At 39.1% G+C, this 21,943-nt stretch overlaps 1 protein-coding gene across 1 annotated transcript in view; it reads left to right on the top strand.

Annotated features, from left to right (window-relative positions):
• Window positions 1-17,850, top strand: part of tspear.S (thrombospondin-type laminin G domain and EAR repeats S homeolog) — a 53,785-nt gene extending 35,935 nt beyond the window's left edge. The window contains exons 8-12 of the mRNA XM_018238964.2: window positions 5,748-5,934; window positions 6,944-7,173; window positions 15,303-15,490; window positions 16,966-17,067; window positions 17,419-17,850. Coding sequence (XP_018094453.1) covers window positions 5,748-5,934; window positions 6,944-7,173; window positions 15,303-15,490; window positions 16,966-17,067; window positions 17,419-17,572 — 861 coding nt within the window. The 3' untranslated portion in view covers window positions 17,573-17,850. The remainder of the gene's footprint in view (window positions 1-5,747; window positions 5,935-6,943; window positions 7,174-15,302; window positions 15,491-16,965; window positions 17,068-17,418) is intronic.
• The last annotated feature ends 4,093 nt before the right edge of the window (window positions 17,851-21,943 follow it).

The following is a 21,943-nucleotide window of genomic DNA, read 5'->3' on the forward strand; positions in this document are numbered from 1 at the left end:
ACAAGGTCAACGTATGGCGAAAAATGACTATTTTCAGCATTTATATGGCATATTTTTTATGGCAACTGTGCTTCAGTGGCTGCGTCCAAAAAAACTGGGCAAACAATGCCTACAAGGTCAACGTATGGCAGTTGTTTAAAGAGAACAGTAGATTACTAGCCAGCAAAGCTACCTAAGCTAAAATGTCCCTCAAATCCCTGCAGACTTCTGTCCCTCCAATACAGAGCAGTATCAAGCAGATTACTAGCCAGCAAACTTACTATCATCTGTCCCTGAAATCACTAACAGCTCTCCCCCTACACTATCTCTTCCAAGCACACACAGGCAGATTTTTCAGATACATTTTTGCCCTTGATCCCCCTCTGGCATGCCACTGTCCAGGTCGTTGCACCCTTTAAACAACTTTAAAATCATTTTTCTGGCCAGAAATGTCTTTTCTAGATGTTAAAGTTCGCCTTCCCATTGAAGTCTATGGGGTTCGCGAACCGTTCGCGAACCGCTCGCGTTTTTGCGCAAGTTCGCGAATATGTTCGCGAACTTTTTTTCCGCTACATCCCTACCTGCGACTCAACCAAATAGATAAATAATACAGTCTGCCAGGGCACCAAGCAGGATCCTGTGAGTAGATCTTGTATAACAAAGCCAGTTTTCAAAGGGCATCAAAATAGTTTACAAAGAGAAAATGTACGCTTTCAAAATGTGCAGGCCTTTCTTTATTATAACCCTGTGATCAGCTTTTGATTGCCAAGTGCCCTTTCAGTTATATTTTGTTTCTTGTTCCAACTGTAATTACCATTGGAGCAAAATCTTCCAAATTATGTTACATTGACCTATTGAAGTTTTGTATTAACAGAAGTACAGAGTAATCCAAAAATATAAACTTCCTGCAAAAGATTATAAAGAAGGAAGCACCTCTTTATTAGTGATTATTAACACAACAGCTTGCACTTCAATCAAAATACAAATAGATAACATACATAGTAACATAGTTGCCTATTCTCCACCAGTTTATATCAGCTGATGCAACCACAAACTGATACTGTCACAAACCAATACTAATTTTCAGACTGAAAAGCACGAGTACCAGTAGAGACATTGCCATAGCCCATAACATCTAAATCTTCCGTTTGTTGGGTTTTCTCAGGCATGGATTTGTGGAAACAATGGCCCAGGCCTAGGGAAGCTGCAGCGCAAATTTAGGGGCAGCTCAGCTTACCCTTTTACCATAATTAAAGAATTAGGCGTGTGGGGGAATCGGATGCAAATGAACCGGGCGGAAGTGTGTGGCGGATTGACTGTCAAGGCAACTTGGGCTTTGGGCACCCGACTGGTAAAGCCAGGCCTGGGTTCACTATTCCTATGAACCAGATCTGATTGTCATTTCCAGGCTGCAAAGAAGGACAATAAAAAGACCAATGCACTGGTGTAACTAGTAGGAGAGCAGGGGTTGCGACTGCACCCAGGCCTGTCCTTCATCAGGCCTTGCCAGGGGACTCTGCTCGAATTTAAGCCTGGCAAAGTGGCTCGAAGTATGTCGGAGCAGCCCAGGTGCTCTTACCTTTTTTACCAAAATTACAGAATTAGGCGTGTGGGGGAATCGGATGCAAATAAACCGGGCGGAAGTGTGTGGCGGATTGACTGTCAAGGCAACTTGGGCATGGGGCGCCCGACTGCACCCAGGCCTGTCCTTCATCAGGCCTTGCCAGGGGACTTTGCTCAAATTACGCCTGGCGAAGTTGCTCGAAGTATTCCCTTTAGTGGCTCCGTTGTGATGAAACCATGAGAAAAAATTGCAAGGATGCAAAGGCTTCTTGAGTATATACAGTTCTATATGATCTAGGTATTCATTATTCTGATATTGGTAGGCAAAACCTTGGTACAGGGCTGAAAAGCATAAACCCAGAAGACTTGTTTCTTTGCTTGAACCTTTAGAAATAAAAAAAATTCTATAGTGTAGTGTAGACAAAACAGAATTACATAAATATATGGGTTGAATTTTATGTGCTACAAAACTTCAGACTTATGGCTTAGTTTCATTGTTGCAGCAAAATATATTGTCCATATCAATGCCATAATTCTGTCTATAAAGCATGTATAATAGCTTAAAGGGGTACTCCACAAAAACATAACGTAAGCTTTTTGAAAATTAAACCTAATTTCAAGCAACTTTGCAATATACATCAATTAAAAAATATGTAGACTTTTTATGATTTTTAATGGTTTGGAACAGTTCCCTAAGCCTAGCCCCTTGATCTCCTGATCTTTCTGACTACTTTGCTGAGCTGGCTGACTACTGTTACTTTGTATCGACAGCCATATGTCCTTAGCCTGCATCCTCCAAACCCCACAAGTCCCTGCACACATGATTTCAATAAGGAACGGAACATCATAGTGCAATGCATTTTGGGTTATGTAGTTCCTGCATGTTGTCTGTAAGCTGTGGAGAAGTTGTTACAATTTGTAACATCAGTGTTTAGTCTCTCCTTCCCTGCCAGGATTTCAAATGATGCAGAAAGAGAAGAACTGTTAAACAGCTGGAGGTCAGAATAGAAAATGGCATTTATTCATACTTTTTGAAGAAACAGGTAATTGTGATGGGTATATTAAGGGTCCCTGTGTTATGTGGGCCTCTGTATCAAATTTTGGTTTGGAAGGCGGCGTTCCCCTTTAAGCATCTGGTAACCAATAAGAACTACAGTTTTGTGGTTCAAAGTGCCGACCATTAATCAAACACAGATGCATGAAATTGTATTTGCTTCAGAAATTCTTACAGTAAATACATTATCCTTGAATTTCGTTTCAGAGATAATAATCCAAAAATATCAGAAATATTAAAGGCAAAGGAAAGGATAAAATTAAGTAAGCTTTATCAGAAAGGTCTATATAAATACACCAGTAAACCCTCAAAGTAATGCTGCTCTGAGTCCTCTGTCAAAAGAAACACAGCATTTCTTTCCTTTTATTGTGTACACATGGGCTTCTGTATCAGACTTCCTGTTTTCAGCTGAAACATCCAGGGCAGGGCTTGAGCATGCTCTGTGTGCTCCTCTCCCCCTCCCTCCTCCCATCCCTGCTGTAATCTGAGCTCAGAGCTGTAAGTGAGCAGGGAGAGACTCAGGCAGGAAGTGCTGTCACACCAAGCTTATATGGCAGCTTCTATCATAAACAAACAGAGACAGTGTTTAGAGCTGTTTACTCAGGTATGGTAAAGCATTCTGCAGAATAAATATAGCATTCTAGCTTGCACTATTGTGGCTAATATGTTGGCAATAAACTGTCTTGGAGCTTTCCTTCTCCTTTAAACTGCAAAAAGTAGACACAACATGGTGTATCGTCCACAATAAATGTGAATTCATTATACATATGATAATTACCATTAAAGTGCAAGTTAAAAGCTATCTTTTAATACTACCAATTGAAAGTAAATGTTTGTTTAATATATAGGCACATCCCCTTAGATATTCTCACTTGTAGGTGAGGTGGTAGGTGTGTGGTGACGATATAGTCCTTAGTATCCCATATTATACAATGCAGTAGATAAATTCACAAATGAAAAAGCTTTTCCTGATTTCTACAAGAACTTTTTAAATCTATTCTTGTACTGAAATAAGCAAGGACAGAAAATTGGTGCACTTTACATAGGAGCAATTACACTTGAACTCTTTGATCAGATATTTTTTAACCAGTCTGACTGAAAGAACAGTACCTCTGACAATCTGTTTCAGTGCTCCTTATAAAATCATGCCTGTACGGAACATTCCTCTTGGTAACCCAAGTAAACTAACGTGTGTATTTTAATTTCAATCTCAAACTTTTCCTCCATATTTCTTGCAGGTAAATAGCTGTCCTTTTGGCCATTGTGTGCAATATCTGTTTATAACAGTGTAGATATTTTATTCAGTGTAAATGTACGTTCCAACCCCTGGGAAGAGTTTTGCTCAAGCAATTGCAATTTACATTGATTTTACACCTATATGCTGCATTCTGTAGGCACGTTTGAATCCCTGTGTCAATCAGCTTACAATCTAAGTTCTCATGCAGGAGGATCTGCAAGATTAATGCACAAATCTATAAGGAACTGATAGGGGACACAGAGTCACAGTGTTAATTACTGAATAACTCACAGGGCCTAATATAAGGTAGGCAATTTCGGGCAGATCCGTTTAATTGGATCAACAACTTGGTCAGAATTAGAGGGACAATGACCATATCAACGGCCTGATTTTCAGGCAGATATCAGTCGGACAGGGCTGTTAGCTGGCACTATACAGGAAATGAGTTCAGATGTTATGTAGTTCGACAATATATTTTTGTAGTATGGCCAAATGAACCCTTTAGGAAACAAAAATAACCAGAATGCAATAAACTGGATGTCCACACGGTCTTACATGAATTCAGTAACCACTTTATTCATACACTAGAGCAACTTCTCCAATTCTTGGTAATACACACAGTTGCTAGGATATTGTCAATAGTTAAAAAGTACGAGGATTTCCAGGCTGCTTGCTTGGCCTTCCACTTCTGCCTATCTTCATGTTAGTCTTCCTTCAGATCAGATGGTGCTGAAGGTTCCAGGGCTCCTGGTACAGGATAAGGCTTGCATTAAGGCATGTCCCCATAAATCCCATCCACTTAGATTTTAAGCTCTATGGGACAGGGACCTCCTTCCTACTGTGCCTCTTACTGCAGTTAAGCTTAATGTCCTTATATAAGCTCAGTGTAATGTGCATGTTTCTTTTATTTATTATGTGACTTGTCCTCCCTTTGTGTAATTTTTATATATTGTACTTTTTATATATTGTACTTTTATTCATTGTACGGTGCTGCGGCTCCTTTACAAATAAAGTTATACATACATAAATATATACATGAACTGGATCCCTGACTGGTGAGGTACCTCCAGGGTCTTGACCCCTTTCTTCCATTTTGGTAGAGCCTCAGCTGCTCAGCAAGCTGGACTACTGCTAGAGTGAGCTCAAGAGATTTGACCTGACCACTAACTAACCTAACTATATGGATCACCAAGGCCTAACTATATGGTTCACCTTGGTTACCTGTTTGAGGTAGGTGACCCCAAGCGACCTATCATCATCCACTCCTACATTCTCACATAAGCCAAAAAAGAAGTGGCCCACTGCACTCTGCCTACACCTAGTCTTAGTGCAATACCCTCCTGATCGATATTGAGATTTTGACATTACACCTCATTCTCATCAGTCACTTCACCAGTGAAGCTTACAATCACATTCACACACACATGCTATGGTCAATTTTATATCAGGACCCAGTTTAAGTGCCTGTATGTTTTGGGAGTATGGGAAACCCATGCAAGCCCTAGGAGGACCTACAAATGCAGATGGTGCCCTGGTGTTATAGCAACATATCTTTTCAGTGCATGTGATGAGACCATTCAAGTTACAGTATATGGCATAGAATTTATGTTTTTTTACAAAGAATGTATTTTTACTTAAATAAAGGCATAAAGACATGCAGTCATGCTAAACAGGGCATACTAATATTCTAATAGTGAAGCATACTTTATAATATCTAATTAGCTGATATATTACTTCTGTATAAAGCAAATGTAAGATCCTTAATTATCCTGTTTTCTTGATGAGTATAATTAGACAGGATGGATTAGTAAGCTAGGTTAACAACAAAAACAGACATCCACCTCTCATCTTAATCAAGAGTCTTTTGCTGTCTGATTTGTTGTGAAGACCTTTTCTGTATTTTCTTTTAATTAGATATTCTTAGCCTTGGCCAACTTCGAGAAGAATGAAGACGGGACAGAACACTCTATCATTTATAAGTGGAATCCAGTAAAACTGAAGTTCCTGCCATACCAGAAGATAAGAACATACAGTGCCCGTGACTGGGAGGCTTTCCACATCGATGGAGAAACGTTTCTGGCTGTTGCGAACCATAGAGAAGGTGTGGTACAAATATTTATACAGTATATGGGGCTGTAATAGTGAAAGTTACATAATCCTTCCCCTGAGTCTATGCCCCTTTACTAAAGGTCAATATCTTGCCCAGCTGTGGCTGACTGTTATAACTTGCTACAATTCAGTTTTAAATCACAGGGGATACCATGGATCAAATGATCCTCCCCTTATTAACTGTTCCTGAAAGCTAAGTATTGCATCAACCAAGTGAGTGGGAGCACAGCTGCCTCTTCACAGGGCATTGTGCCATTAAAGGAACTCATAAGCCATCTTTGCTACAATTGACACAAACAGACAAACTATGCTAACATTTTCTTCAGTATTTGGTATTCAGCTGAACAATCCTGGACACTATTCTGTTGTCAGATCTGTAATTTACAGATCTAAATTTGAAAGACTTACTTGTATTATAAACTAGCATGACAAGGGACAGTTGTTTTTATCTCACTTACTGTAAAAGAGCGACCTTGAGTGTAATTATGCAGTTGCAGCTGCAGCCATCAATAATAGGTCTTCAAAGGCAGGGAGGGCAGGGCAAAGGGAAAATAGCCATTTTTGACCTATGTATTACAACTAGTAAAGCATCCCCTATAGTGCTTAATTAGTATGTTGCATGCCACCTTGCAGTTCTGCACACTCTGCTGACACTCCTTATTTCTGAAGACTGGTAAAGTTCTTACTGATCTTAGGTTACACTGCATTATTACCAATTTGTTTGGATCAGGAGCAAAGAGCAAAATATATATATATATATATATATATATATATATATATATATATATATATATATATATATATATATATATATATATATATATATGTGTGTGTGTGTGTGTGTGTGTGTGTGTGTATATTTTTTTATTTATTTATTTATTTTTTAAACTTGTCAACTACCACATTTACATGCCAAGCTCTGCAACTATTAAAGAACGATGAATCAAAGGAAGTTTTATACATACCTATTGTGCATTAACACAACATTTCTCATCTTCTAGGCAATAATCACAACATCAACAGTGTAATTTACAAGTGGAACTCAAGTTCTGGCCTTTTTGAAGTCAACCAGACCATTCCTACCTCAGGCGCTTACGATTGGGAATTCTTCAGTATTGGTCCATATTCCTTTCTTGTTGTAGCAAACACATTCAACGGTACCTCAACCAACATCCAGTCCACTATCTACATTCGGCTGGGAAACTCATTTCGGCCTTTCCAATCCATAATGGTAAGTCAAACTTATGGAGGAAATACACATGGCTATTTATAGCGCAACTGTCTGGAATGAATACTGGTGTAAGGTTTAGCAATATGCTGTGATCACTTGCACCATTAAAGCTGGCCATGCACTGTCTGACTTATCTATTGGGCATTGGGTTTAAAGAATCCGGTGAGTCAAGGATGGCGTGGTCCTCTCCTGAATTGCCCTGTGGCCAAAAGATCTGATAAACCCAATTTGTTGGTGGTTAAATTGGGCAAAGACCAACTCAATAGGCAACCTTGCAAAACAAGTAGATCTCTTGTATGTATGCCTAGCTTTAGACGTAAATTACAAAAGCTAAACTCTGTGTTTTCCTAGTAATATAATCTTATTTGTTTCTAACTATTTATATCTTATGTTTCCATGTCTTTGTAAAGCTTATTTGAATTCCAAGTGGTATTTTGACTGGGTGTCTAGAAAAGATCTGACACAAGATCTGGGACTACAATATGATCTTTAGAAGTAATAGGTGTGCTGTAGGGAAAGAGGGAAACAGACTTGCAGTTGTGGTTACTTTCCATAGCCTAGTACAGGGACATTAGGCACACACACAGGAAATTGTGTTCCATTAACATCTTAGCTTGACTTCAAGACAATTACATGTTACTAATAATGTTGGCATTCAGAACTGAGGAATATGTTCATATATAAATATGTAGCTTTTAGCTTGTTTGACCAAACAAGATGTCATTTTAAAAATTCATGTTTTTTAACACGTTATCATAAAAGCTACCTTCAAGATCTTACCACACCCAAAAAGTCATTTGGAAGGCCCAGTTCTATCAGTATTATCTTACCAAGTCTGTATAATTGTGGGGCAAATTTAAGAAATGTAAAACATGGGGAAGTGTCTTGCTTCAATTTCCACTTAATGCCCCTATTTTCTGGCCCTGCCATCACTACCAGAACAGTATCTAATATGTCTCATTTAGTTGATTTTGAACATTGTGTTGATCTGCTTGATCCAGATTTTGCAGCAAAGTGATTCTCTGGGTATTAATCTGCATGCACAGAATTTGTGAAGAAAGGCTAAAGAGCCAGTGAGGGACATCAGCACATTAATGGATGTTAATGCTAAGAGATGGTAATGTTTTCAGCTGAGATGGTGCTAGGGCTATATTATTAGAAAAGGGGCTGTGGAAATACCCTCCAGTAAACAGTGGAATAAAATGTAAGGTATTTGTGTAAAATACAAGAGCCACAGCTACAGATTCCACTGTGTAGCATAGTCCCTTGCTGATCTATGACTTTATACAGTCTAATGGACATTTTATCTACTCAGTAATGTCCTGTGTCCCATCTAAATCAATTACAAGCTGCCTTGTCTCAAATATTAGACAGAGAACAGGGCTTGTTAGCTGCTGTTAATGTTACATGAATCCCTTGGTGCTCAGAAGAACTTGAAATGCAAGGTGTCGCAGAATTCTACACGTCATCCAAACCAAATATAACGACTAAAATATTGCAAAGTCTGAGGGAACACTGGCCAAGGGTCAGGTATACACTAACTTTAATCCCCTGATAGTCCAGGGTAATGAAGTGCAGTGTTGGAAAGGTGACAGCAGCACTATGGATAATACATGGTTGCAAACAATGTTGGATAGCAGTGCATAGCAAACTCAGGAGGCAACCTAGACACATGAGGATGTTAAAGGGCAGTGCTGTCATGATGTCTAGTCTGGCGTCAGAAACTAGTGGAATTTTCAGCCTCAAATGGATTTTTAAAAATATTCTTTATTATTTTTCTACAAATATTTAGTAAATGTTTAGGTTTATTTATGTGCTTCTTCATAAGAAATGGAATAGCCATATTTGAGCTAACAGGATTCTTAGCCAAAAACTCTAATGATAATTTGTCCCTGGGTGAATTATCAGTGAATATTTGACTTGCTTTCTTGAAGAATTAGACAGGCTCAGATTTGTGGGAAGGCTACACAGGGCCAGAGCTAGGGCAGCCAACTTTTGGCAGCCACAGGGGCAATGCTGCACCTAGTGCTGCCTGAGGTGGTCTAATTGGTGGTCTAATTGCTATTTTGCTATCTGCACTAGAAATGCTGAAATTCCAATTCAAAAACTGGAATTTCTGCCCTTAAAGTTACCAGGAGTAGCTGGTAAATGGTAACTTGAGTGATGCTGTATCACGTGTAGCAACCCCAAACCCCAGGGGAAGTCACTGGATTCCGGTCTAGGCCCTCAGCTACTCTGATGCTGCCAGGTCTAACCTCACAAGAATTCAGCACCTTCCACAAGGGTAAGCAAGGGAGCCAATTATACAGCGGGGAAGAAGCCAAAAGAGACAAAATAATCGTAGTCAGGCAGGCTGGGTCATAACCAGAAAATCAACCACTGAGGCGTGAGGCTAATGCTAGGTCAGGAACATCCCGGGGGCAGAACCAGAAATCAATAAAGCAGAATTCAGAAGTAGGAATCAGAAACAGGAAATCAGCACCAAGGAACAAGTAAGCTTGACCTACAACGGGCAATGTGTGAGTGTAGATCAGAGGTTTTTATAGCCATGCTGATGCCCAATTGACCACAGGTGAATTCACTATGCCTGCCTGAAAAACAAAGGTGACCAAAGCATAAACTAAGTATCCTCCTGCCTGCTTAGAGCAGAAGCAAGTAGGCCGCACAGCCGACAGCAGGTCCCGAGGTCAAATCGAGGCAGGATGTGACACGCTGCTCCCTAAAGTTGCTCAACTTGAACCCTGATGGCCACTTCTACACTGGGGACTGGACTGAATCTTTCACCTACCCAGTACAGTGGACTGCAATATGATTAGGTTGGGATAGAGTGGATACTTGGTGGTGCAAGCAGCAATGCCATTGAAATCTTGATTGGCCTGTTGCCTTGTTTTAATGAATATAAATGTCTCAAGACAATTTTTGCCCCTAAATCTATAACATCTTTGTATAATGACCTTTAAATTGCCCCTTGTACCTTGTGACCAGACAGTGAGTCATTCATGAGCCGCTGAGACTGTCAGCAGACATAAGAATATGCTTGCAGCCTGCACCCTGAATAATAATGCTAAAATATATGGCTTAAAAGTTCGCCTCTATATTTGTAGCTTTTTAAATATAATTTTCTGGAAAATACAAAGGGTATAAACTTTATAGGAAATGACAGTCTCTGCCAAGGAAAATTTAAGGTTTATTTCACGAAGCTTAGCCAGACCTAGACAATATCACATTAATATGAATTAGGGTGGGAGTCGTTTTTTTTTTTTTAGAGTTCAGCCTCTGTACTGTTAGCTATATCACAATACATTTCAGTGCTTAATATATTTTAAGCTATTGTTAATTTGAGGCCAAAAACACTGAAGAAATTCTTTTCCCTGCAAGGTTCAGTGTCTTCAGAAACAATATGAGTTTTAGAGAGGTACCATCACATTTACCATCTGGTTAATCCTTCAGCACCATTTAATTGTCAACATTGTGAGTGCAACAGTTCAGTTCTTGGCATACAAATGGTTAAGTCCTTCTGAGCCCTGCAGTGAAAACAGCAAATAAAATGGTAATCATCTTCCATCTCAATTTTGAGTAGAGACTGAATGTACACACAGTAACCAATGGAAAGATACAGGACATCCATACCCTTAATTGCTTTACTAAAACCTATGACTCTTAGGAGATTGTAATTACAGAATTAGCACTGCTCACATTAATATTGCTTAATACGTTATTAGGAGTGCGTTTGTGCATGCATTATAGGCCGTGTGAAAGACAAGCTTTTCATGTTAATCAATAAAGCACAAGGAACACATATGTCTTGCTCCTGGGGAACTCCCAGTACTGCCTGGCTGCACATACACAGAATGCAATAATATTCTCTTATTATATACGCTGTTATATTTTACTGAAATGTAATTCCTAATTCAGTTTAGGGGGATAATGGCCTTGTTATGGAAAGACCTCCAAGCAGGGAAAGGGACTTCCATGGCTTTATGAAACATGGATTTTATCCTCTTGGCCTGGAAACGTTAGAATCTGACAGAAGCTATAGATCAGTGATCCCCAACCAGTGGATGTTGCTTCCAGTGGCCTCAAAGCAGGTGCTTATTTTTTAATTCATCGCTTGCAAGAACGTTGTGGTTGCATATAAACCAGATGTACTGACAAACAGAGCATCCTGTAGTCTGCCAATCTACATAATAGCCAATCACAGCCCTTATTTGGCACCCCTAAGAATATATTTAATGCTTATGTTACTCTGTTTACATTTGAATGTGGCTCATGGGTAAAAAAAGGTTGGGGAACCTGCTATATATCTGACCCATTTAGTCTTTACATAGATTTTTTCCATTTCCTTAAATTCTACTTTTTTTTTAATTCTTTAAAACTATATGTATTTGTAAAAATATGGATAAAAAATTATCCATTTTACAAAACAGGGCAAAGGTATTCCATTTCCTAGTTGTTTTAAACACAATTCAGGAAAAAAAAACTACTGCTATGTCTCCTAGCAATTGATTATCAGTGTAACACTGAAATAGCACATTCAAAAATTATACTTTACATATTATTCACATAGACCTAGACCCCAATCGTGTTCTTTACAATTAGTGAGGAGTAGGCTATAATGTTGGGAAAGGTCACCAGCATACAATAGATATTAGGTGCTTCCATGCAACCTTTTGGACATTGGTTGTTTGGTTGATTCCCCTCTATTTCAAATTTAATATGTGTTATGTGATTGGTGAAAGCGGATCACTCCACCCCTGATAAATGTTTTGCAGTGGTATATATTAAAAGTTATTTCAACCTACATTTTCTGGCAGTCTCTTTTACAGCTTAAAGGGGTTGTTCACCTTTCAATTATATGTTAGTATGGTAGAGAGTGATATTCTGAGACAATTTGCTATTAGTTTCATTTTATATTATTTGTTGTTTAGTTATTTAGCTTTTTATTCAGCGGTTCTCCAGTTTGCAGTTTCAGCAATCTGATTAAGAGGGTCCAAATTACCCTAGCAACCATGCATGGATATGAATATGAGACTGCTCAACAGTTCCATATATGCAGCAGTAACCAAGAAGATTCAGATGGCACACACATAGCAAAATGTGCATAAATTTTGTGATTTATTTGGATCTCTGCACAACGTTTCAGGGGATCAACCCCCTTTGGCACAAACACTGTCAGGTGATTCCTATGCTAGTTAGTGGGGGCACTTTGGCGCCATATTATCTGTGCTACTTAAAAACACACCGTTCATACTGTCCCAAATACCCTATGTGCCATTACACTTACAATAGAGTAGTGTGGAGAGCGTATAATTATAATATACATTTTTATATTTTCCTAAGCTTTATATAAATCACTTCTTAGTCATTTTAAAAAGTGACCATTATTCATGCCTCATATTCTGCTGCACAGACATAAGGTCCATGAGAATACAAAGATATAGGGGCAGATTCACGAAAGGGCAAAGTAGCTATCGCCAATACACTTAACAGGCGCAGGCGACAATTCACTAGCGAACGGGATCGCTGCTAGCCGTCATTCGCACTCTATCACCAGACGACTTTCAATAGAAGGTGCCTGGTCTGAAAGATATATGTGCAGGGCTACACCATTTTTGATCAACAAGTTCTTGGCCCAAGAGTGCACCCTTGAGTCCAAGAGATCCCCCAAATGAATGAGAGGTGAATACGAGCATTTTGGTGCAAACCTGCTGAGCTCCCAATCCCTCGGGCAACAAAACACCATGAATTGTCTCCTATGCCATTGGCCTTGTGCAGAAAAAATACAGTAGCTTGTAATTTAAAAAAATATAATTTAACTATTTCACAATAAGCTGATTACATTTTACTATTGTGTCTGGTGTTATACAATATGTTACTGTATAGAAATAATACTATGGGGGGGGTATTTGATTATTTACCTAAAATAGACATTCTAAAATAGCAGAAAATTTATCAAAATTTCATAATGTTCTTTTTGTAGCTCTTGATATACACTGTCTTTACTAGTGCATGGCATGAGCTCACTACATTTACATTCTGTAATTCCAGGAATATTATCCTATATTGAAATACAGTTGTCATACTGTGAATTTTATTATGCCCACTTTAATATTCACAGAAATGTATTGTAATTGTCATGTAAGTCAAAAGTGTTTTGGACTAGAATAAGAAGGCTTTGGCACTTGGAATTAAAAACTATGTATCAAGTGGAACAATCGTTTATTTTACCTGTGACAACCTAACCAAATGTTTGCAGAAAAGGCAATATTTTGATAGATATTAATATTAATTGAGATAATATAATACAGAAAGTTCTACAAAATGATAAAAGATCATTTGGCCATGAGGACTACTGTGGAGATCTAATAGATGTGTAATGATATTCTATTGGCTACTAAAAGCTTTTATATAGACTAGAGCAATCATTGTGCACCAGATTTAGTCCAACTCTGCACATCTCACCAATGTTTTGTTAAAAGGCAGCCTCTTAGCTAATACTGCCCAGGAGGGGCCTGGATCTTAGCAGAGGTACATACATCTCAAACATGAAAAAGAAAATTAAACCCTGTTTATTGCATTTGGAAATGCTCCCAGTTTTATCTAGTTTGCAGATGTTACTACCAGTGTGCCATTATATATAAACAATCAATTGTATTGTTATCCATTTATTTATTTTCTATCCATATAAGTGTGATATGCTCAGTTTATATGCCTTTTTCCTCTTATTTGAGTTTCTTTTTCCTTTACAATTTTCTTGATTGGATCTGCCTGAACATGCTTTTTTATGCTACCGGTATATATTATTGTGGATAAGACTGAGCCAACAGGGGGTATTTCTGTTTTTGGTAATGAGGTGTTGCCTGATACACTCAGTGCTTTTAGTTTGCATTTGATGCATATTCCATTGTTTAGATGATGTACTTATAAGGATGCCATCAAGAGGCTTGATTTAGATTCAATTAATAGAGCTAACATCAGAATTCAGTGATCACTACAATGGTGAATGTGAAAGGACCAGGGATTCTCCATAGGATTTATGATTCCAAACAGCAGCAAATTTAAAGTAGAGGTATGGGATATGTTATTCAGAAACCCTTTACCTAGTAAGCTCCAAATTATAAGAGATACTCCATTTTATTCAAATTATTAAATTTTTTAAAAATTTAATAATTCCTGCAATAATAAAACAGTACAGTACCTTATAACATAGTACGTTAGGTTAAAAAAAAGACATGTCCATCAAGCTCAGCCGTTTAAGTCTATATATAACCTTCCTAACTGCTAGTTCATCCAGAGGAAGGCAAAACACCCCATTTGAAGCCTCTCCAATTTGTCTCAGAGGGGGAAAAACTTGATTCCAACTAAGATAATTAATGATTACTGAAGGCAAAACAATCCTATTGGGTTTTAATGATGTTTTAGTAAACATAAAGGAATTGTTCAGTGTAAAAATAAAAACTGGTTAAATAGATAGGCTGTGCAAAATAAAAAATGTTTCTAATATAGTTAGTTAGCCAAAAATGTAATGTATAAAAGCTGGAGTGATTTGATCTATAACATGTCAGTCAGATCACTACTTCCTGCTTTTCAGCTCTCTTGGTTTACACTGACTGGTTACCCTGGTTACCAGGCATTAACCAATCAGAGACTTGAGGGGGGCCACATGGGTCATATCTATTGCTTTTGAATCTGAGCTGAATGCTGAGGATCAATTACAAACTCACTGAACAGAAATGTACCATGTGGCCCCCCTTCAAGTCGCTGACTAACTCAGAGTTATAGAGCTGAAAAGCAGGAAGTTAGATTCTGGCTGTTTTATTAGAGATCTGTTCACTCCAGCCTTTATACATTACATTTTTGGCTAACTAACTATATTAGAAACATTTTGTATTTTGCACAGCCTATCTATTTACCCAGTTTTTATTTTCACACTGAACTATTCCTTTAAGGTATGGAGATCATTTAAGGAATGGATCTGTAGTGAGTTGACTGTAGTCCCAAACTGAACATGTTATAATAAAGGCTATACTAAATAAAACCTAGAATGTTACCTTTTGGGTTTGACATTGTTGAAGTTTTGTTTTCTCTTTCCCGTGATCCGTTGTGCCTATTAATGTTTTTTATTTCAGACATCTGGAGCTTCAGACTGGGAGTTTTTCAAAATACAGGATCGCTTTTTTCTTGCTGTTGCAAACAGCCATAGCTATGATATAGGAACCCAGGGGCCAAAGAATTTGTATGTCATCAACTCAACCATATATGAATTAAACATCACCGGACAACAGTTTGAGAAGTTCCAGGACATCCTTACCCTTAGGTACGACATTTTGGAGAGTGTTACACAGACATTGTTGAACAATAACCAGCTCAGCTGTCCTCTATGCACAGTGCAGAACCAAATTGTATAATAACTGCGTCTGACTGATTTCTGTAGTTTGCACAATGCAGTTCTCCTTCTCAATAGCACAAAGCATTGTGGAGTGGCTGGAACAAATGGAATATATATATTGTATCACTCTAGCAACCGTAGTGTGCCACTTATGAGCAGAATCATCTAATTTCTCAGCCAGCCTCTTTTTAATATATAATTAATGACTCATTTACATGTATTAGTAGAGATTGCAGCAAAAATGCCTATGCATGGGATTAATTTATATATTAGACTATATGCACAACCTTTTAGGAGAGAGCATGGACAGAAGATTGTACAGTTTAGTTAAATGTTGGCTTAATTGTATAGAACACAGGTGTATGTGGCCAGCTTTTGTCTAGCATAAAAAGCAACACTGTAATGGTAGAGAAGCATGAACCTTTAAACAAGGAACTGTTTTTGTTATATTAAGTTTAACTGTGCATTGTGATCAAAATAACAAAATAAATTATACTGTATGTACTGTATATGGGGCACAGTATGGATGAACTTAAGTAAAGGTGAATAATGACACACCCACTTCCAGCCCTTACTGAGTATGTCTGTACATATTTTTTATTGAACATATGCCACTGAAAAGACCCCCTTACATAAGTAACCAATTATTTTTATTGGTTGGGGTCAAATTATGGACCATGATCAAGTAACATAGGAAAGAGGGTCTAAAATGTTGTACCCTAGCTTGAATATTTCTATTTTATCATTATATGTGGGATGACAAGGACTGAGTGACATGCTGGGGGTCATTATTGGCAGCCCTGGATACAAGTGCGAGAGCACTGATTTGTGGCCCTTAGTACTGGATTACAGTGCACTTTTCTCCTGGGCATTGCTGTGCTTTGCCTGTAAATGACATTGTTAGGAGGCAGTTTAAGAGACATCCATATGCTGTCCCAGCCAACCCATCATGAAAACAGATCTGTCAAACAGTCAATTTTGCCTCTCTTAATACTCTGAGCATTTGCTTAATCTAGTATAAGTAATTTTAAGTTTAAATAACTGGACTTGCTGAGTAATCATTGAAGACGTTTCACTACTCATCCGAGCAGATTCTTCAGTTCAACTGATTGGTATGAATCTCTGCATGTGCCATTGTAATTGGATTAGTGGAAGAGTTTATATGCCGAGGACTTCCCACACCAGTCAGTTGAACTGAAGAAGCTGCTCGGATGAGTAGTGAAACGTCTTCATTGATTACTCAGGAAGTCCAGTTGTTTTAGAATTACCTGTACTAGATATACCATGACCTGGATGAATGCAAATCTTCATTTTGCTTAGAGTAGTTTTATTTATAAAAAATCAATATAAGACTTAAATTCAACCACTTTTTCATCCAACCTTTTTATTGTTTCCCCCAACAGTGCCGTGGACTGGGAGTTCTTCACACTAGGAGAAGACTTTTTTCTCGTTGTGGCAAATTCATTTGATGGCAGCTCCTTTTCTGTCAATAGTGTTATATACAGGTAATTGTAAAGAGTATATAGTAAGAGTGGGCATGTATCATCATCTTTAACTCGAAAAAAAAATGTTTTTGTTTTTTCTATGAAGATGGCCAGAACCATCACTGTTGTATTTTGCAGAAAGTGTTTTGCCACCCATAGCCAGAGAAAAATGTAATGGTGTGTTTAGACTTGCTATCATTATACTACACTATTGTAAAAGCAAATGAGCAATGTAGTATGAAGGAGCTCCATAAATTCTTGGGGGAAGGAGGGAGATTGCATTTCTTTTGTGTTTAAATCATTACAATCCTTGTATTCTTAGCAGAATAAAGACATTATCATGTGTTTAATGTGAGTTTTATTTCTTCCAAGATGGCAGGGGTATGAAGGTTTTGTGGCTGCCCATTATCTGCCAACCTACGGCTGTCGGGACTGGGAAGCATTTACCACCAATACAGGTTCCTACATCATGTACTCCAGTGCTAAAGAGCCAGTCTCCAAGGTGCTGAAATTGAAGACTCTATAAAGGACTTTCTGTCAGATTTTCTAAAAACTGAAGCGAATCTACATTCCTTGGTATTAGAAGTATAAGAAATAATGCTGAATTAGAAATGTGTACATGGGTACACTTTTGACAGGCTACATGGTTGACTTTTTTCTGAGTTTAGTAGCATAAAAAAATGATAGTTATATTTTATAAAAATATAAAAATTTAAATTTTTTATGATTTACAAAACAACCACGGATAATGTTAGAGAATACCAGTAAACCCCCGATTCTCTAAAGAATCGTTAATGAAAGAATGGTAACAACAGTGAGGCAGCAAAATGCGATGGGTGCTGATTCACTCGGCATCCCCAGGCAGCAACTGGCGACGCTAATTTGTGGGGATGTAGAGTGAATCTGTGCCTATTGCTTGTTATTACCTATCTGCTATTAGAATTCTTAAATTTTGAGTTTATTGGTAGTAAAGTGTTACTGAAAAATTTCTTTATAAACAACATTTTTTGTGAAAATGTTCTCCTGTCCTTGAATGAGTTCTCCCTGGTGAGCTGTACTTAAAATCTTGACTTTAACATCAGATGAACGCTGCACTCTTGAAAATGCAACATAAAGTTGACCATGACCAAACACAGGCTCAGATAGGTAAATGCCGACTTTATCCAATGTTTGTCCTTGTGATTTGTTGATTGTCATGGCAAATGCAGCCTTAATGGGGAATTGTCGTCGTTTAAGTTTAAAAGGTAATTCCTGGTCAGAACTGGTAAGGTCAATTCTGGGAATCAAAACAGTATCACCGCTATGGGATCCTGTAAGCACTTCTGCCTTGATAACATTTTGTCTCATGCTCTTCACAACCAACCGTGTACCGTTACATAAACCTTGCTTAGTGTTAGGGTAGGGGCACACGGCGCGATTTCGCCGCGATTCTGCGCTGGGCGAGTTGTCGCTGCGTTTTTTAAGCCGAAATAGCTTTGCTAACTTTGGCGCTGGCGTCAATGCAAATCGCGGCGAAATCGCTGCGCTAATTCACACGCGGCGATTCTTTTTCTACTGTCGCCCGGAAACGCTCAGCGAGGCAACTTCGGACGACAATAGAAAACGAATCGCCGCGTGTGAATTAGCGCAGCGATTTTGCCGCGATTTGCATTGACGCCAGCGCCAAAGTTAGCAAAGCTATTTCGGCTTAAAAAACGCAGCGACAACTCGCTTAGCGCAGAATCGCGGCGAAATCGCGCCGTGTGCCCCTACCCTTAAGGTTTCTTAACAGCATGACTATTGTTCCTACTTTGAGTATAAGATTGTGTTGTGGTAATCCAGCATTGTTGATAGTGTTTAAATATTCTAATGGGAAGTTAAGTTTCTCACTTTCGTCTTCAGAATCAATACAGTCAGTACTCAGAAAGACACAGCTTTGTCCAGGAAGTAATGCAATCACTTGGTTGTTTATCATGTCAACATCAATATTTTTTGGAGATAATATAGCCCGTTTTGCTAAAAATGGCCACCCACGCAGGTACGCAACCGGTTCCCCTCCTAGAGTGACGCTAGCGCCGCCATTAGACAAACTTGCAAAGGAGTAGCAAGATGGCCGACGCTTATACAGACTTTAGTGGGCGGATGACAAACTCGCAGAGGAGTAGCAAGATGGCCGACGCTTATACAGACTTTAGTGGGCGGATTTGGCAGTGGGCGGATGACAAAGTCGCAGAGGAGTAGCAAGATGGCCGACGCTTATACAGACTTTCGTGCAGGTACGCAACCGGTTCCCCTCCTAGAGTGACGCTAGCGCCGCCATTAGACAAACTTGCAAAGGAGTAGCAAGATGGCCGATGCTTATACAGACTTTAGTGGGCGGATGACAAACGCGCAGAGGAGTAGCAAGATGGCCGACGCTTATACAGACTTTAGTGGGCGGATTTGGCAGTGGGCGGATGACAAAGTCGCAGAGGAGTAGCAAGATGGCCGACGCTTATACAGACTTTCGTGCAGGTACGCAACCGGTTCCCCTAGTGTGACGGTGAGCGCATCTGCCTCCCTAGATCCTAACCTTCCAGCGGTCGCCGCCTGAGTGAGCAGGAAAGAAGAGGCGGCGGGAGGCAGAAGGAGACGGTGAGCGCATCTGCCTCCCTAGATCCTAACCTTCCAGCGCATCTGCCTCCCCGATCCTAACCTGTTCTGATCCTAACCTTCCAGCACATCTGCTAATCGAAGGCCGCATCTATGTCTTTCGGCTGAAGTTGCGCGCGCATCTCATAGATCCTAACCGAAGTTGCGTGCGCATCTGCCTCCCCTCCACTCGGGACATAGATAGGCCTTCGGTTAGTATATAGGATAACTTAGTAGTGAACTAGCAGTCCAGTTAAAGGGCAGTTCTATATCTAAAAACAAAAAACACTGGGCAAATTTGCACCTAGGCAGTTACCCACAGCAACCAATCAGATGTTTGCTTTCATTGTTGACCTTGCAGCTGGCTGGAAAAAACGAATCACTGATTGGTTGCCATGGTTCACTGCCCAGGTGCAAATTTGCCTAACATTTATAAATGAGCGCCAATTTTCAAAAGCTATTTTTTACTGGAAAATTAAGAAAACATTCTGGCATTTGGCTATGACAGACTATTCTAGTCTGTGTATAAAATGTAAACTAGGAACATTATGGTAGTAGCCATGCAAAATTAGAAACAAAAATATGCAGATAAGTAACCTCAGGCCAATATGCCAACATGTATCACTGAGAGAGATAAAGTGAATGTGCAATTAGCTTATAATAAAATGCATTTTCCTGTAAAGTTTTTTATCTACCCTTTATCTGGCGAAACATTTGTTCCACACGGTGCCGAGTTGGTGGCTTTGTTGTGCAAATGCTTTATCACTGGCTTGCAGCTAAAATAAAATCTAGTTCCTACTGCTTTTAACAAATGTAAACAGTGAATGCAATATTTGGGTAAAAATCAAAAAAGGAGCAGCAATGTATTAGTTTCATTGTCTTCATTTATAGGAGGAAGAAAATGGCATTTCCTGCAATTTGTTTCTAAAGAAACTATAGATATTTAACTCTATTGTTACTTTTCAGCATTTTTTAAAAAAAAACATGCACATGATGTGATGTTTAAAATTTCATGTGTTTTCATAAAGCAGATAATTTTCCCAAATATTGATTTATGCTCCATTATACCAGGACTGTCTAACTGGAGGCACGCTAAAGTATATTTTTGGCCCCAAACCAACCTATGGGTTTAACAGACTTCTTTGCACTATATCATGATTTTAGCAGCCTCAGCCATTGTGCATATTATTCAGTGGCCCTCTATTAAAAGACATCTGAAAGGTAGCTACCCCTTGGGTCACGCAGGTGGTATGAATTTAATTAAAATGCAATCATTTTACATATGAACTTTGATTTAATCAGATTGATTTGGTTATCTATACCCTACCTAGGTAGCCTTTTTAAGTAAAAATCGAATAACTCTTTGGCTCCACACCTGATCACAATTACAGACTCAGCCCAGGTAAGAAGTGCAGGAGTGCATCTTAGGGCTTATTCCACTGGTCTGGCTGAACTTTGCACCCTGTGCTAGATAAAAAATTCAGCTCAAGGAGTAGAGCACAGCAACAAAGGATGCAAGTTATAGGATGGTTAGGTGGTGATGGGGGGGGGCCCAATGTGCCACCCCAGCTGCCCTTCTTGACTACCCCACTGCCAAATAAAGGCAGAATTCAAATTAGAGGCCTGCAGTATTTTTGCTGCAGAGAAAAGAGAAATTGCTCAAAATAAAATCCCACCCTATATAAAAATGCACTGTTTTCCTTCAAGAAATGCAATTTGCAAAATAAAGTGCTTAAGCCAATAAATAGCTGAAAATGCTCAACTTATGTGTGGTTCTTAGGAAGCTCTTGTATAGCTGTACTAGGACTGGAGAGGAATGTAGTGCTTTGCTTATACCTATGATTTTTACAAATACTGGTGCTATTTTAACTGTAGAGAAAAAAAGGCTGTATTTACTTGGGGGTGCCAAAAGTTAGGCATCCCAAGTGATTGTATTGACTTCATCATCATCATCATTTATTTATATAGCGCTGTCAAGATACGCAGTGCTTTACCTGAAACCCCGGGCCGGTGCTCCTATCAACAGAAAACTGCACCGGTCTGGGGATTTTTCCAGCGAGCACCACCGAGCGATCGGCTTCCCGTTTCTTCTTTCCTCATGCAGGTGCACATGCGCAGTAGAGCGAAAAGCTGAACTTTGATGAAGAAATCGGCTATTTCGCTCTACTGCACATGCGTCTGCCCCGGGAAATTTGAAGAAAGAAGAAGAAGAAGGAAGCCGAGTGCTCCGTGGTGCTCACTGGAATAACCCCTGGACTGGTGCAGTTATCTGCTGATAGGAGCACCG

Source organism: Xenopus laevis, chromosome 9_10S (genome assembly GCF_017654675.1).
Source record: "Xenopus laevis strain J_2021 chromosome 9_10S, Xenopus_laevis_v10.1, whole genome shotgun sequence".
NCBI classification, from domain to species: domain Eukaryota; kingdom Metazoa; phylum Chordata; class Amphibia; order Anura; family Pipidae; genus Xenopus; species Xenopus laevis.